Source organism: Pteropus vampyrus, unplaced genomic scaffold (assembly GCF_000151845.1).
Source record: "Pteropus vampyrus isolate Shadow unplaced genomic scaffold, Pvam_2.0 Scaffold167, whole genome shotgun sequence".
Lineage (NCBI taxonomy): Eukaryota > Metazoa > Chordata > Mammalia > Chiroptera > Pteropodidae > Pteropus > Pteropus vampyrus.
Window position 1 is genome coordinate 444482 of NW_011888948.1, and position 14360 is coordinate 458841.

Sequence of the window (14360 nt, forward strand, 5' to 3'; positions counted from 1 at the left end):
GAAATAAATATTTGTTGTTTAAGCCCCTCAGTCTATGGTATTATTGTTATAACAGCCAGGACAGACTAAGACATTTTAACACAAAATAAAAATACCCAAAGTGAGAAGAGTTGAAGAACCTGTGGCAGTGCAGCTGAATGTACTACTGCTCCACCTTATAAGCTTTTACTGTCACGGCAGGGGTAGCAATTCCTAAAACTTCAGCAACCAGGTAGTGGACATGTACCCTTAACATATCTATATGTGATATAGTTATTTCCAATTATCCTACTTACTGGAATTTTTCTGGATGCCCCCAGATAGTAATACATTGTATAGATGGTTATAAAAGTTCTAGATGGGAGGAGAAAGCGCATGAAACTGAGAGCTAGCTGAATCTAGCAACAGAATCCCACAGGCGTGGGTATATACATGTGTTGTGTGTGTCTGGCTGTCTGGCTGCCAGAAAACGACAACCTTGCTTGTGATGCATCTTTTGTCTATTTAACAAATAAGAAGTACACATGTTAAAGTTATGTTAGTGCACAAAAATAACATTAAAAATGATGACCACTGTTGAATGTTAGCTGGTCACCACTTCATCTCGTACATATGGAACAGCAATTGTGTAAACTGTTGATCTTCATCTTCCTTAAACTCTCTGCAGCATCCAAAGCTAATAGAACACTCTTCTGGAAACTTCCTTTGCTCTTGGTTTCAAGGCCACAGCACTGTTCTGGTTTTTTACCTCTTGCAGGCTTGCTCCTTTGCTGCCTCTGTTCCTGACTCCCCTTCCTTCGGCACCACGCATGCAGAAACTTTCCAAGCTGTGAACTTGAATCGTTGATCTTCTATCAGTCTCATCTAGGCTCATGGATTCAGATATAACGTATGGAAAGATGTCTCTGAAATCTACATTTCTAGTCTTGGTTTCTTTCCTAAACTCCATACCCATATTTCTAACTGCCCACCAAGCAGCCCCAGCAGAACACTCTGGTGGCCCATCATCTCACTCAACGTCTCTAAAACCAGTTCCCTTTTTCCTCCTGGCTAATGACATCAGGATGTGCCAGTTCCCCAGGGAGGAGTTGGAATCTTCCTCAGCTCCTTTCTTTCCTTTGCTTCTCACATCAAATCTACATCTGAGATCTGCCAACTTTTTGTTTTTAAAGGTCTCAAACCTCTTTCATCCCACTACCCTCATTCAAACCCTCACTGCCTTTCCTCTGAGCGACTGCAGCAGCATGCAAATGGTCTCTTCTGCAATCGTCACCCAATCCAAGCCATTCTGCACACTCTGTCAAATGAATCTTCCTGAAGGTCAGCCCTACTCCTATTACTAATCCACTTAAAAAGTGAATGAATAAACAAACAAATGTCTAGGTTCCTTTGGATGGCATTCTAAGTCCTCAGTGGTCTTCCTTTCCTCGGCTCTCCCGCTCAGTCTTCCTCATTCTCCTGGCTCTGTGGCTTTATTCCCTTGCTCCAGTTCCATCCCCGTCCCCAGTTTTATTTAAATATAATTGACAAAATTGTATATTCTTAAAACATACACCATGATGATTTGATATACATATACAATGTGAAATATTTACCACAATCATATAACATGTCCACCACCTCACAGCTACCCCTCCTTTTTTTGGTGTGTGGTGAGAAAGCTTAAGATCTACTCTCAGCAACTTTCAAGCACACAATACAGTATTATTACCTAGAGTCACCAGTCTGCACATTAGATCCCCAACCCTTATTCATCTTATAGGTGAAAGTTTGTAGCCACTGACCAATTCTCCCCATTCCCTCCAGCCCACTGTAACCAGCATTCTACCTTTTTCTGAGTTAGACTTTTCTCCTCAGCTGAATCTCCTCTATCACCTCTGTGCTCTTTGTTTTTTTCCCAGCTGTACTCACACCGCCTTGCAGTACAGTTAGTTGTGAGCCTCTTTAAAATGTAAGCTCCATAGGGCATGCATCAAATCTTGTTTGTATTTGTGCCCTTTACAGACTAACTGTGTGATCTGTGTACTGTTGAAGAAATAAAGTCCTACCAACACAGAATTCAATCCACAAAATGTAGAATGAAAGCAGTATTATTACCGAATAAGCAAAGCACAACACTGTAGGTAATATACGAAAAAGACATTACAAAGACGGATAAAATTCCACCTCATTTGCACAGCCAAGGAGCTGAGATCCTGTAGATACAAAAGTATCCTCAAGATTAAAGGTAGCCTGTCTCCTGTAAGAGGACTTGACAGTGCCGTTTGCTGTGTACCCTTCCACAGTTTACCCTGAATTCACCTGGCCATTGAGATAAGGTAGCTCTTTATCCAACTATTAAAGAGGATAATAAATTTTTTCTTCTCTCTCTAACAAGCAAATAGTTACAGTTCAGAGAGAAGCATGGAGATTAAACTCTGTGACAGGGAGGCTGGTGTGCTATCTTCCTAGATGTTTACATTTCAGTAGGATGGCTCCCAGACTCTCTCTCTCAACAAGCCCCCCCAAAACAAACAAACGAACAAACAAACAAAAACCCACTTCTGGATTGTAAAGCTGACAAGAGGCTTCTAAAAATATGTATATATATCTCATTATATAAAAATTTATGTATATAAAATAGACCTACTTAAGATATATGTATGTATATATAGCTTTTTTATGCAGCTATCTCTATATCTACCTGTGTAGATATATATCTAAAGATACATATAAAAATACATAAGATCAAATATATCATATATTACAAATACACGTATATCAGACATACATACACATATAGAAATTCCTTTCAGCAAAATAAATTTCATTTAAAAAATTTACCTTTAAAATCTGCACATACACATTCAATAAACATTTGCTGATGTAACATGCAGTTAAATGCAGATTAAGTCATTTCAAGTTTTATTACCTGGGGATGTCTACATATAAATTCTACCCAATCCATCCTTTGCTAATATATTTTCTCGACTTTTCTGAAACAATTGTGTTAAATCATTTGGCCACCAATGCTGAAGCTTTTAGCCATTAAATGTAAATCTATTTTAATTAATACCGACAATGACAAAATGCTGCATTTCATTATAATACAAAGCATTCTAAAGCAATACTGTACTAAGTAAATGGAAAAAAATCATACTTTTACTTCTTTAAATTTTATTTATGGGCTTCATACTACACAGTAAAACCATGCATAGCAAGTAGAAATAAGTTTAAAAAAACAAAACAAAACAAACTTGGAGTTTTAATGAAATTGACCAGAGCCAAAAGAAATCTAAAAATTCCACCAAGCTTCTTTTGAATTATAATCTTTCTTGCTAGTAATTAAATGTCAGGCCTCTGAAAAAGATAAGGAATTCTTAAGCTTTGTCACATGAGGGAAAGAAATTTCTCTGTTAAATTATTTTTTATTGACACCAGGAATCTAAGCCCAAAACAGTTCAGGAAAATTTAGAATATGATTAACAAAAGGCAGCATGCAGCAACTACTCTGGAATCATAAAGCAGCCTCATATGAGGCACGGGATACTTCGGTCTTCTAGTTAGGGCGAACCGGTCCCTCGACGCCCCCCACCCCACTCCCACGGGCGCTCCAGCGACACTGAGCTCTTGGGTCGCAGGTCTCACATTAACTCTCCCTTTGCGGAGAGGTGCCCTGGATGTTTCTCTTAGCACACCCTGTCACCAGAGCCTGCGGGCACCTGATGGCTTTGCTCACCCACACATTCTCATTCTCACTGCTTTTAGCTATAACATGCAGAGACTGGGGGCGGGGAGTTCATCTCTGCTGCGGAGACCTGGTGTCTGCCTCGGCCTTTCTGTGGGCTGCTCCTTTGGCTTTAGGGGGCTGGTTTGCATACACTGCCCTTTCATGAAAGCAAATACACATTGTAATAATTTAACCTCTCTTGTTTCTTAGAATTATGAAACATCTATGAATAAAATATTACAGAATCCAGAGTTATAAACAAGGTTATGTTTAAAATAGAATGAGCATACTGCTATCACAGATCTAATTTCCAGAAGGTAAAACCAACAGCGCTCTGGGAGAGCGCTTCGATGTTTTTTCTATTGAAGAAAAGAATAAACAATATTTAAGGAGTTCTTTCCTTGAAAAGGAAAGAGTGATACAAGACCATTTTAGCAATGTTTCTATCATCTAGCATTAAAAAAAAAAAGCCAACTCTTCAGTAACTATTTTAACAATTTCTGCATTCTCAGATATACTTTATCTGCCTTTCACTACTTTTTTTTTCAGTGTCCAACCAGTGCTTGGTTTTACCATACAGTGAATCAAGTATGTGTGAGACACTCACTCAACTGTAAAGGATTTTAGGCAGGAGTAACAACTCATGTAGTATGTCTGGGTAGGTTAAAAAAGAATAAGAAATAGGCCTTATGAGTGGGCTGAGGTGTCTTAAAATAAGTAGAAAACATAATCAGTTTGAAAAGGGAGAGTTGAGAAGAGGGTTACGATACTAGATACTAGATACACACTGGGTCGCTTCTTGCCCGTGTTACCAGGAAGCTCAGAGGGCTCTACCTGGAGAACCACGTGAAGAAGGAGGCTGGGTAGTGGAGCGCGGGGTGGCAGCAATGGCAGTGAGGAAGGAATCCTTCTCGCTCCCCTTAGCTACTACCCCCTGAATCCATATGACATACTACCCATCACCCATCCACTCGGTTAACAGGCTTCTATTTTTACATGCAAATGAATCCTGGTAGGAATAAATCTAATTCACACCCTTGTCCCAATTATTTATTTATAGTTGATCAAAACCTTCCAGAGATTGAACTCTGGGGATATAGATCAGGAATATTTATTTGTAAAATTTCCTTTTATTTTATTTAACAAACGTGTCTGTTTTTTTTACCATGAGCTAGGTAGGCTCTGCTCTAACCACTTCACAAATGTTAAGGAGGGAATAGGACAGGAGGGTCTGAGGACATCTTGAGAAGGGAGTGAGGCAATGGGCACTGGGTAGGAGGGGATGATAGCGTAGTAGGAAAGAAAAAGCAGGAAGGAGGCCGGAAGAGCACTGTTTGAATAAAATACTGTCAGCTTTATAATTTTGTGTGAGGCCTTACCCAGCTAGAGATAGTCAATCACAGAAAAATTTCTGTCACAAGTTCTTGTCACTGCTGAAAATGGTACAGGAATAAATCCTAAAGTCTATGACCCTCAGCCTTTTTGATCTCAGTTTAGTTGTCACTTTAGTTCATATCAACGTCCTTGCTTTGGTCCAGTATCTGACAGACTCCCACTGAAAAGAGGAAGGATTTGGAAAATTTACAAGCAATTTCCTATATTCTTTCTGGCCCTTCAGACCATTGTCACCTCTGTTTACTGTTTGAATTTCCACTTCCGTCCCAGGGCAACGATCTCTTGTAATATGGACCAGCTCCCTGTTTTGGCTGTCCTTGTAGAGCCCTTCACAAATAAGAATCCTTTAGTTACATGGCTGTGGCAATAGGATGCATCCTTATCTTCAGCTGCATTTAACAAGCTTTCTGGGCATGGAAGAACACAGCATTGATGGCAGTGCCTTTGCTTGGAGCTCAGTCCCATCACTCCAAGCTCCAGCAAGGAAAACGGCGGTACCTGTGGTATTTTTTTCTACATGGATCGCCTTGTACGGGTTTCCGCACAAAGAGTGCTGAATGACTGGCTGAAAATAGTACATTGACCCCTTCATCAATGTGTAAAGCTGGTGCAGTGAGGGCACAATACAGGGGAAAGCGGGTCATGGCCAACGCAAAACCATAGGGAATTTACAAAAATGTGGTACAAAGAGATTTAATTTATTGCTTTAGCTTAAAATTGTATCCAATATTAAAAAATGCATTGGTCTATGAATATTCTCATCCCAATGTGTAAAAATAAAATGAATGATATTTAGTAAGCTCAAGCATCATACAAATTGCTTGACAAAAAACAGCCAATTATGTGCCAAACATTCTTTTGAATATCTGAGTAGGACCTGAAGAGCAAAAATGCAGCTCTAGCCAAAGTCTCACTCCTTCATGAGCTGTCCCACCTCTTCTTGGCCAAACGGCTGCTTCCAGGTACCTTTTCACTGAGGGAGAGAAGGCTACTCACAGACAGATGCCGCCTTTCTGTGCCACAACCTGTCTGATGAGAGAGTGGCATTTCCATAGGCGTTCATAGGGGAGATAATCTCAAATTGCAAATGCCACACACACACACACACACACACACTCTCTCTCTCTCTCTCTCTCTTTTTCTGTACATATCATGTACTTATTATTATTTCTATTGTTACTTCTAAAAAGCATTTGAGGCAGGACAATTACACTGTTTTGCTACAAAGAATAGTCATTAACATAATGACTATGTTACAAATTTTAATGTTACAAATTTTTTGTAACATTTTTCAAGTTACAAAATAAGGATATTTAAATTTTTTCTGTTTTTACTTCTTTACTCACAGACCATTTACTAACAAGATATCAATTTATGGAGACTCTAACTTATGGAAACTTGACATTACCTTTAAAGATTGTCTCTTAGTCACATAATTCTCAGACTGAAGCAATTTCTCATAGTCTTCAAAAATCTAATGAAAAGAGAATAAATATTAGAGTGCTAACCAGCAGTGGTTTCTCTGCATTAGGCTTGCTTGCCCTCCTGGTCAGAAGTTAAGTCCTTGACCCTTGAGCCCAGTGTGGCTCAGCTGCTGTGTCTTCTACTGCTATGTGCTTAACTCTAGCTGTCACCAGTGTCCATAGGGGAGGTCCCTCCTTTGCCATCTTCATTTACACATAAAGACGCTGGGAGACAGGGAAATCAAGTGATACAAGGGACATAATTCTCTATTTTATTTTAGTTCAGAAAATTAGAAATAGAGTAGAAAAATGGAGTAATCGAGTACTCACAATAAATCATTTTGAACAAAGACAATTCATTTTATGCTACTCTAAAGAAATCTATTTAAGTAGACTTGCTGGCAGCAATTAGCCTATAAATATTTTGAGAAAAGATTAAATACATTTAGGGTTTTACCTGGCAACTCATAAAGAATCAAACTGCCAAATTTATAGCATGAACAGGTAGAGGAATAAGGCTACTTCTGTTGCATAATGGCCATGCTAATCTCAGCTGGACTCTCTGGAGCTCTTCTGCTCTTCCCAGAAGCTGGGGGCCACTGGTGCTTGGGCCCCTGTTTCTTAATGCGCCATCAATCATTACTTAGGCCCTTCAGTTTAACTCAGAGTGCCAGTGGTTGGGGAAGCTCAGAGTCAACCTCCCACCATGCATGGACACACTCGGAGACCACTAGAGTGGAAGGAGCAAGTTCTGCAGAGACCTAAAAGTTAGAGCATTCAGGGGCTGAGGGGAGTGGAAAACAGTCCTGGTCCTCAGGGGGCCAAGTGCAAGGTGTGTGCACGTGTGTGATGAGGGGAGGCTGTGCACACTGATGATAATTATCAAAAATTAAGAAAGTGAAAAGTAAAACCGAAACGTGCAGCTCACATTAAAGTCACAGTAACTATATTCTTTTATATGAAGGACTTATTTATTCTAAATGTCATGAAACATAAAGAGGATTTTGTGGGTCATTAAATTTATCAGACAAATTTTGTAATGTTTTAATTGTAACTATAAAATGCAAATACATGTATATATAAAGTATGATTTGCCTTCCCAAGCTACCAGTTTCATTACTTTAGAGTTAAAGAATATGAAACTCAAAAGGTATGAAATATTTAAGGGAACAGGAGTTTTCAGAACTAGTGTTCAGGTCAGTGCATCTGGTTCAGTGTCTGTGAAACTCTTAAATTACACAAGAAGCGATTATAGATACAAAAAAAAAAATTTAGATAAATAAGGGGTCAAAGAGAATGAGTTCATGGTCTCTCAAATACACTGTTGTGTATTATCCCTGACTTCAAAGCATTTACCTCACCCATTCTTTAGAAAAGATTAGCAGTAGATACTAAACTATCTTAGCCCTCTTTAATTTTCACTCAGTATAAATGTAACATCTAATGAGTCTTTAACATTCTATCTAGCATCTATCATCACTGGACAACCAAACTATAATAATGGTTCATTTCCCAGATTCAAAAATATGCCATTTCCTTTTAGTCTTGAAGCTTTTGGATGCCTCTCTGGCAATAATAATTATTCTCCTTTCATGTCTGACACTTAAGTCTAAGTATTCCTATTGATCTCATGAGTATCTTCTTGATAATTTTAGAATAAGAAAATCACTCTGATTTCATGATTATATTGCTAATTCTTAATTGTAAAGGGAAACTAGCAAACAATTTATGAATAAAAAAGACATAGCTTAATTTCTGTGATTTGGATGTGTGAAGATATAGGGTACTGATTGGTACAGTATTCCATATCTTCCTAGAGTCATCTATTTCCTTTTATCTTTTTGTGTGACTAGCTAGAAATGTTTCAATTACACAGTATATAGTGGTTTGCATTGCATTTTATATTTCAACTGAAGAGCACTGGTCTAAAGCATCTGAACCAATACTGGAACAAATCCTGTAAAGTTTTGCTTGCAGGTTTGTGCTATGTTCTACTTTAATCATGATGTTTCCATTGCTTATATATTTAGCAAAAACATAGCTGCTCTTGGATGGATCTGTTCATTCAACACTCATTGAACACAGTCAAATATATGGAATTGAGTTAGATATTAGGGATCCAAGTAATAATGATAAAAATGAATACTGAGCACTTACCAAGGTACTATCCTAAAAACTTTAAATCTTGTCAAATTCCTGCCACAATCCTATGAAGTAGGTATTGTCTTTGTTTTGCAGTAGGCACTGTTACTTGCCCAGGGTCACACAATTAGTAAGAGGCAAAACTGGGTCTTAAAGCCAAGCAAGCAGACTCTAAAGTCTATACCGGACCCTGAATCCCTGTGTTCAACAGATAAGGTTCTTGCCTCTTGGGAAGCTCAAGAACCAGCCAGGAAGATACAGACACACCATAATAATACAGTACAAAAAATGAGAGGTAGAGTGGGGTGGGGGTGGGGGTGGCAGAGGAAGTGTGTGTGTATGGGGGAAGTGTGTGTGTGTGGAAGGGTGTGCTTAGAGAAAGCTTCCTAGAAGAGTCACATTTCAGTTGAATCTCAAAAGGCTGAGCTGGATTCTCCATTAGAGAATGGAGCTGGAAGACAAAAATACTTTGGCATTTCTACTAGTAAATAAAACTAATTATTGACCAGGTAAAATGATTTATTTTAATATGAGGGGAGTGTTCTTCCATTTGGAAGAGCTACTTATTGCCTTTTAAGGGCAACATGAATGCCCTTTAAGTCAAGATCAAAGGGAGCAGGTGCTAGTTGTTTCTTGGAATTCCAGAGCACAACAGGAAGAGACGTGAAAAGCCAGAAAGCCCTGATCTCTTGCTATCCTTAACTTTCTGTAAAGTTTCCTGATGACCTGGCTTCCAGGTAATAGACCAATTAGGTGTATGATTGATATGGTTGGTTTTTATTGTGGATCATAAATAGGAGTAAGTGCTCACAGATCTAAGAGGAAGGGAGGGAGAAGAAGAGAGAATGACTTAAAATTAATTTTACTTACAGTGTCATAATTTTGTTCTAAGAAGTCTGCTACCAACACTTTATGTCTCGTTAGCAAATCCTAGAGAACAGCCAAGTGAAAGAAAATTATTATAGCTAATAAAATTTATAAATGTCTTTTTCTTCTAAGATTTACTAAGTCTATTAATTTGAAATATATAAAAGTTTCAGAAGTAAATTTTTGTTTCCACCGCAAAATTATTTCCATTCTTAGTTTAAGATGAGAATATGTTTCATGTTCAAAATGAGTTTGTTTTAAATTCATACCATTCTTAGATTATAGAAATAATTTACTGAAACAAATGACATTTTAGAGATGAGTTTACAGTGTATATTTCTTCAAGCTACAACTCTACATTGTACATATATAATAATTCAAATAAAGTTTATGATGATCTTTTAAAAGAGTCAACAGTCATTTTTTAAAAAAAGAATTCTGAATGGACTAAAACCATATCTTACAAGTTAACAGATTTTCAAGGATTTTAACCTTTAGTTTTTTTCCTTAACCAGTTTTAAAACAGAGGTGCCTAGGACGCTGGGAAGCACAAGAAGGACATTTAACAGGGCCATCTTGGCATCTGCTGCTTTGGAGGTAATGGGCTGTGAGGCGTGTGGTCATTAAGTAGCACAAAAAGCCCTTTGAAAGTTGAACACAAGCAGCCCGATCTTATTACAGACATAACTCTCAGAAAACTGAACAACAGCATAAAGGAACGTTTGACTGTCTTCAAATCAGACTTAAATCATATCCTTAATTCACCTTAATGTTGAAAGAAAACAAGCTTTACCTAATCCCTTTTATGTGCTTAGAGGCTAAATACCCTGACTAGGTATCACACAGAATTTAATTAAAAACATAACAAGAACTTTAAAGTTTTCCAAAATAAATTCTTATACTTTAATACATATTTAATTAAAACTTCGTAATGCATATAGCAGATACACACATAACCTCACAGAGAAAAGGCAGTAGAAATGGTAAAACCCACATATTTCTATTTTAATAAAAAGTAAAATATTTAAAGCATTTTGCACTATAATTTTCAAGTTCAAAACAATTTCATTTCATATTACTTGTCTTCACAACCTGATTGATCATTGGGCCTATCAAAGGTTAACTAACTTGTTCAAGGACATATAGCTAGTCAGGTGGGAAAGAGAATTCGAACCACTCCTATCATGTTGATTCTTGTGGGGATAAAAGACATTGTGGTTTTAAGGAATCTTTTTTGGGAAAGGACAATTTGTAGACAATACCATGACAAAGACATAAACTAACAACATTAAAACATTAATGACTAAACTGGGTAACAGTCATCTTGGAGCTTAAAACAAAAAAGGTTCATCTAAGAGGTTAAAAACAAAAGCCAAAACCAATATAAAACCAAACCAAATAAACGAACAATGCCCCTTGAAACCAGCTACTTAAAAAACTGTGACTTAAGGTCATCGTTACATTATACTAACCATAGCATTTAAAAAAATACAGAAAATTGGCATTTCCAATATTGTTAGCATACTAGAAAACTTTTCCAATTATTTAGATTTTCAAGGACTTAAGTTCAATGGAAAATATGTTGAAATACAAATCAAAACATTAGAATTTCTTTTTGTGAATCAATATTGTGCTGAAAATTAAATTGGGCTAAACAGATGATAGCAAGACATTATCAGGTACAGTTCATTCTATTAAATGTTGAAAATCGTGGGAAATTTTCAAAAACACACATTCATCTGTATTTGCTTTTCCCTCCATTAAAGTTTGTTCTATGTTTACAATTCTTTGTGAAGTCTTTTTTTAAAGGAACTAACTTGTTTCCACGACAGCAAAGAGTCATCAAATAGAAAAGGGAAAAAATGGGATGACAGTATCTATTAATAGAAAACATTTCCTTAGTTGTTTAAGCACAGACATTTTGCTAGAAAGAAATGGAATCATCCTTTGTGTTAAATGTTATTCTCCACATCTGATGCACTAAAGCATGTCTCACCAAATATACTCTTGGGAGGGGGGAGGGGTTCACCTGTAGCCACTGCACAACTTTTTTTTGCCATGTGAGACTGAGTGGCCTATGAAATGGAAAGGCTCCTGGGGTTCCACAGCACTCTGAACACGTGCCCAGTCAGCGTTCCCTAGTCTGTACCTAGCCCTTCCTCCCTTTCTTTTCCTTCCTTCTCCTCGCTCTTTGCTGTCTTTACTAGGTTTCTTCTTCCTTTATTTACGTCTTTATCTTCTTCATACTCTCTAATCCTCCTCCCTCCCTTCCCCCTTCCCGTCTATCCCAGACTTCCAGGCATGGGCTCTCCCTCTCTCCCTGTTTTCTCAGGGAGAATCTAGGGAGCAGGCAGGATGAGTGAAGACATGTGGAAAGCTTGAGCAGGCTGGTGACCATCCTCCCTTCAAATCCAGATTCTAATGGTTGGTATTTTATTTCAGACTTGGCTCAAACTTTTAGGGACGATGGCACTGCAGGTCTTTTGCTCTGGTATCTAAGGCAATTCAGCCGTGGTCCCAAAACTGCACATTTTGCTGTTGAAACAAAAGTACCACAGTAAACTGTGATCCTCAAATAGGATTCTCCCTGACAGTTTGTGTCAATTCAGTTTTCCTTGTTTCATTATATTTCTGGAGATATCTTGGTTTCCTTTATAGATCGTGTCCCAGGCAGCTAGCTGCCCGGCCTTGCCTTCCCCTTAACCAGGCTATCTTCAGGCTGAAGTCCATTCACTGTGTTCTCTTTTCTTAGTCACAGGAAGCCCCTCTTGCTGCCCAGCCCGCAGGCCCCACCTCCCTGTGAACCCCACTACATCCCTTCCCTTCACCAGGTTTTCTTTCCTCAGGTTCTGCCTTCTTCCTGCTCCACTCTGATCTCTGCCTTTTCCTGAGTCTTTCTCATCTGACTCTCACACTTCCTGCCACCACATGAGCTAATCATGGCTTAATAGATTTAAGGAACCTTCTCAGAACGAGCTGAGTAAATTCCTAGTCTATAGATAATATGTGGTTTTCAGTACAGCTAATTACTCCTTTTACCTTTCTTGACCTCTTGAGAGCCATTAAAAAGAACTATTTATCATCTAGGTCAACTTTCGAGTTATTTATGTACAGTAATAAGATTGAAGTATATATTAATATTAGTACATAAATTACATTGATATTTGTTAAAATATGTATTTATGATAATATATATAAATTAAAAGTCATATATGGATTATAATTAAGTGAAATTTATATTTATATCCTGAAAAAAGTAGAAGTAAATTTGAAATTATGTAAATAGAACAAGTAGATTGCTGAAATGCTTTAAAGAAACAAATCTGAATATATATTTAAATGAATCTTATCTTGTATAATTGCCTTGAAAATCTATTTTTTTCAATGATGCTGTTATATCATCAGCTTAAAATATTTTTGGAATTGCTCTTCTAAAATGTCCCTCAGACAATTTGGTAGACACCGAAGAAAATCAGACTCTATTTTAGTTACTTTAAAATTTATTTTTATTATCATTATAATTGTTACTCAAACCTAAAACAGTTCTAGCTAACTTGATTGTCTACTTTATCCACTAACCTGGATGTCAAAGAGCCTTTTGATGTTTCCAAAACTTTTATCTGCCCTCAAAGGATAGAGATTTGCCATTTTTGAAAAATGAACATGCCACAAACATTGATAACAGTTTCAAAATATATTAAACAATGGCAGGACCATAAAAATAAGTACATGGTTTTCTAAAATAGAAATCTTGAAGGAGGCACCAGTCATTGGATGTATAAGTGTTAGTATTTTAGTTTGCAAATTAGCTGCACCATTTTCTAATATACTCTCTGAAGCTCTTTTTGATGGTCAAATTCACAGAAACAGAAAGTAGCAAGTGGATGCCAGGGGCTGGAGGGAAGGGGAAATGGAGAGCCGTTTAACAGAGACTAGCTGTATGACAACATGAATACACTTAACACTATTGAAGGGTACGCCGAACGATGTTATGTGCATTATACCATAATTAAAATTTTTTAAATTTAAAAATTAAGTTAGATTACATTTAACGCCTATATAATAACAAATAAGATAAAAAGTTTCTAAAATATATATGATTATAAAAAAACAACATAATTTATTAGTATTTTATTTCACCATGTGGAAATTCAAAATTACACTGATAACATAATGTGATGTCTTTATATTTAAAGGTGTAATTCTCCATCCCCCTTCACTGCCCAGGTCCTTCCCTGCAGGTGAACACTGCTGCTGCTTCCCAGCTATCCTTGCAGAGGTATTCAGAGCATATGCACCGTAAGGGGAAACTTATACCCTTTGTTTTTAACATAAATAAAAGCATGCTATAGACAGAGTAATACATTTTCATCTTTTCATTTATATATTGGAATTCATTCCATATGAGCTTGTAACAAGTTGTTTTTTTCCACAATGTGACAAGCTGGCCTAATAAATTGTATTCTATATACCGATGCCTTTTATGATCCACATCATACACAGTTGGCTATGCTCATGCCTAAAGAATAGAATTTTCTGCTTTTTAAAGTTAAAATGCCTCTTCAGAGGCCAACTGACTTTAACTAAATGCTGAAACTAAATGATCTAGCTGATTCAGGAGAAAAAAATTACCTTAAAAGTAGCAAAGGCATCTGAAGCAATATCAAATGTTGACAACTCCACGTACTTAAAGAAATCTCTGAATTGATTAGAAAAGAGGATGATTTTGGCAAGTGGTTCATATCGAATACATTCTCTCAGCATAATTCCACAACGTAAGGCAATCTGTGGGGCTTCATATCTAT

At 37.2% G+C, this 14360-nt stretch overlaps 1 protein-coding gene across 3 annotated transcripts in view; it reads right to left on the reverse strand.

Annotated features, from left to right (window-relative positions):
* The window catches only part of CAB39L (calcium binding protein 39 like), a 144259-nt gene that overhangs the window by 16971 nt on the left and 112928 nt on the right, over window positions 1–14360 (reverse strand). For all 3 annotated transcript variants that reach the window (XR_002782820.1, XM_023536705.1, XM_023536704.1), the window contains 3 exons: window positions 14188–14356; window positions 9559–9618; window positions 6492–6557 (listed from right to left, as the gene is read on the reverse strand). Coding sequence is in view for 2 of the 3 variants with exons in the window: in XM_023536705.1 (XP_023392473.1) it covers window positions 6492–6557; window positions 9559–9618; window positions 14188–14356 (295 nt within the window). In the remaining variant the exon portion in view is untranslated. The remainder of the gene's footprint in view (window positions 1–6491; window positions 6558–9558; window positions 9619–14187; window positions 14357–14360) is intronic.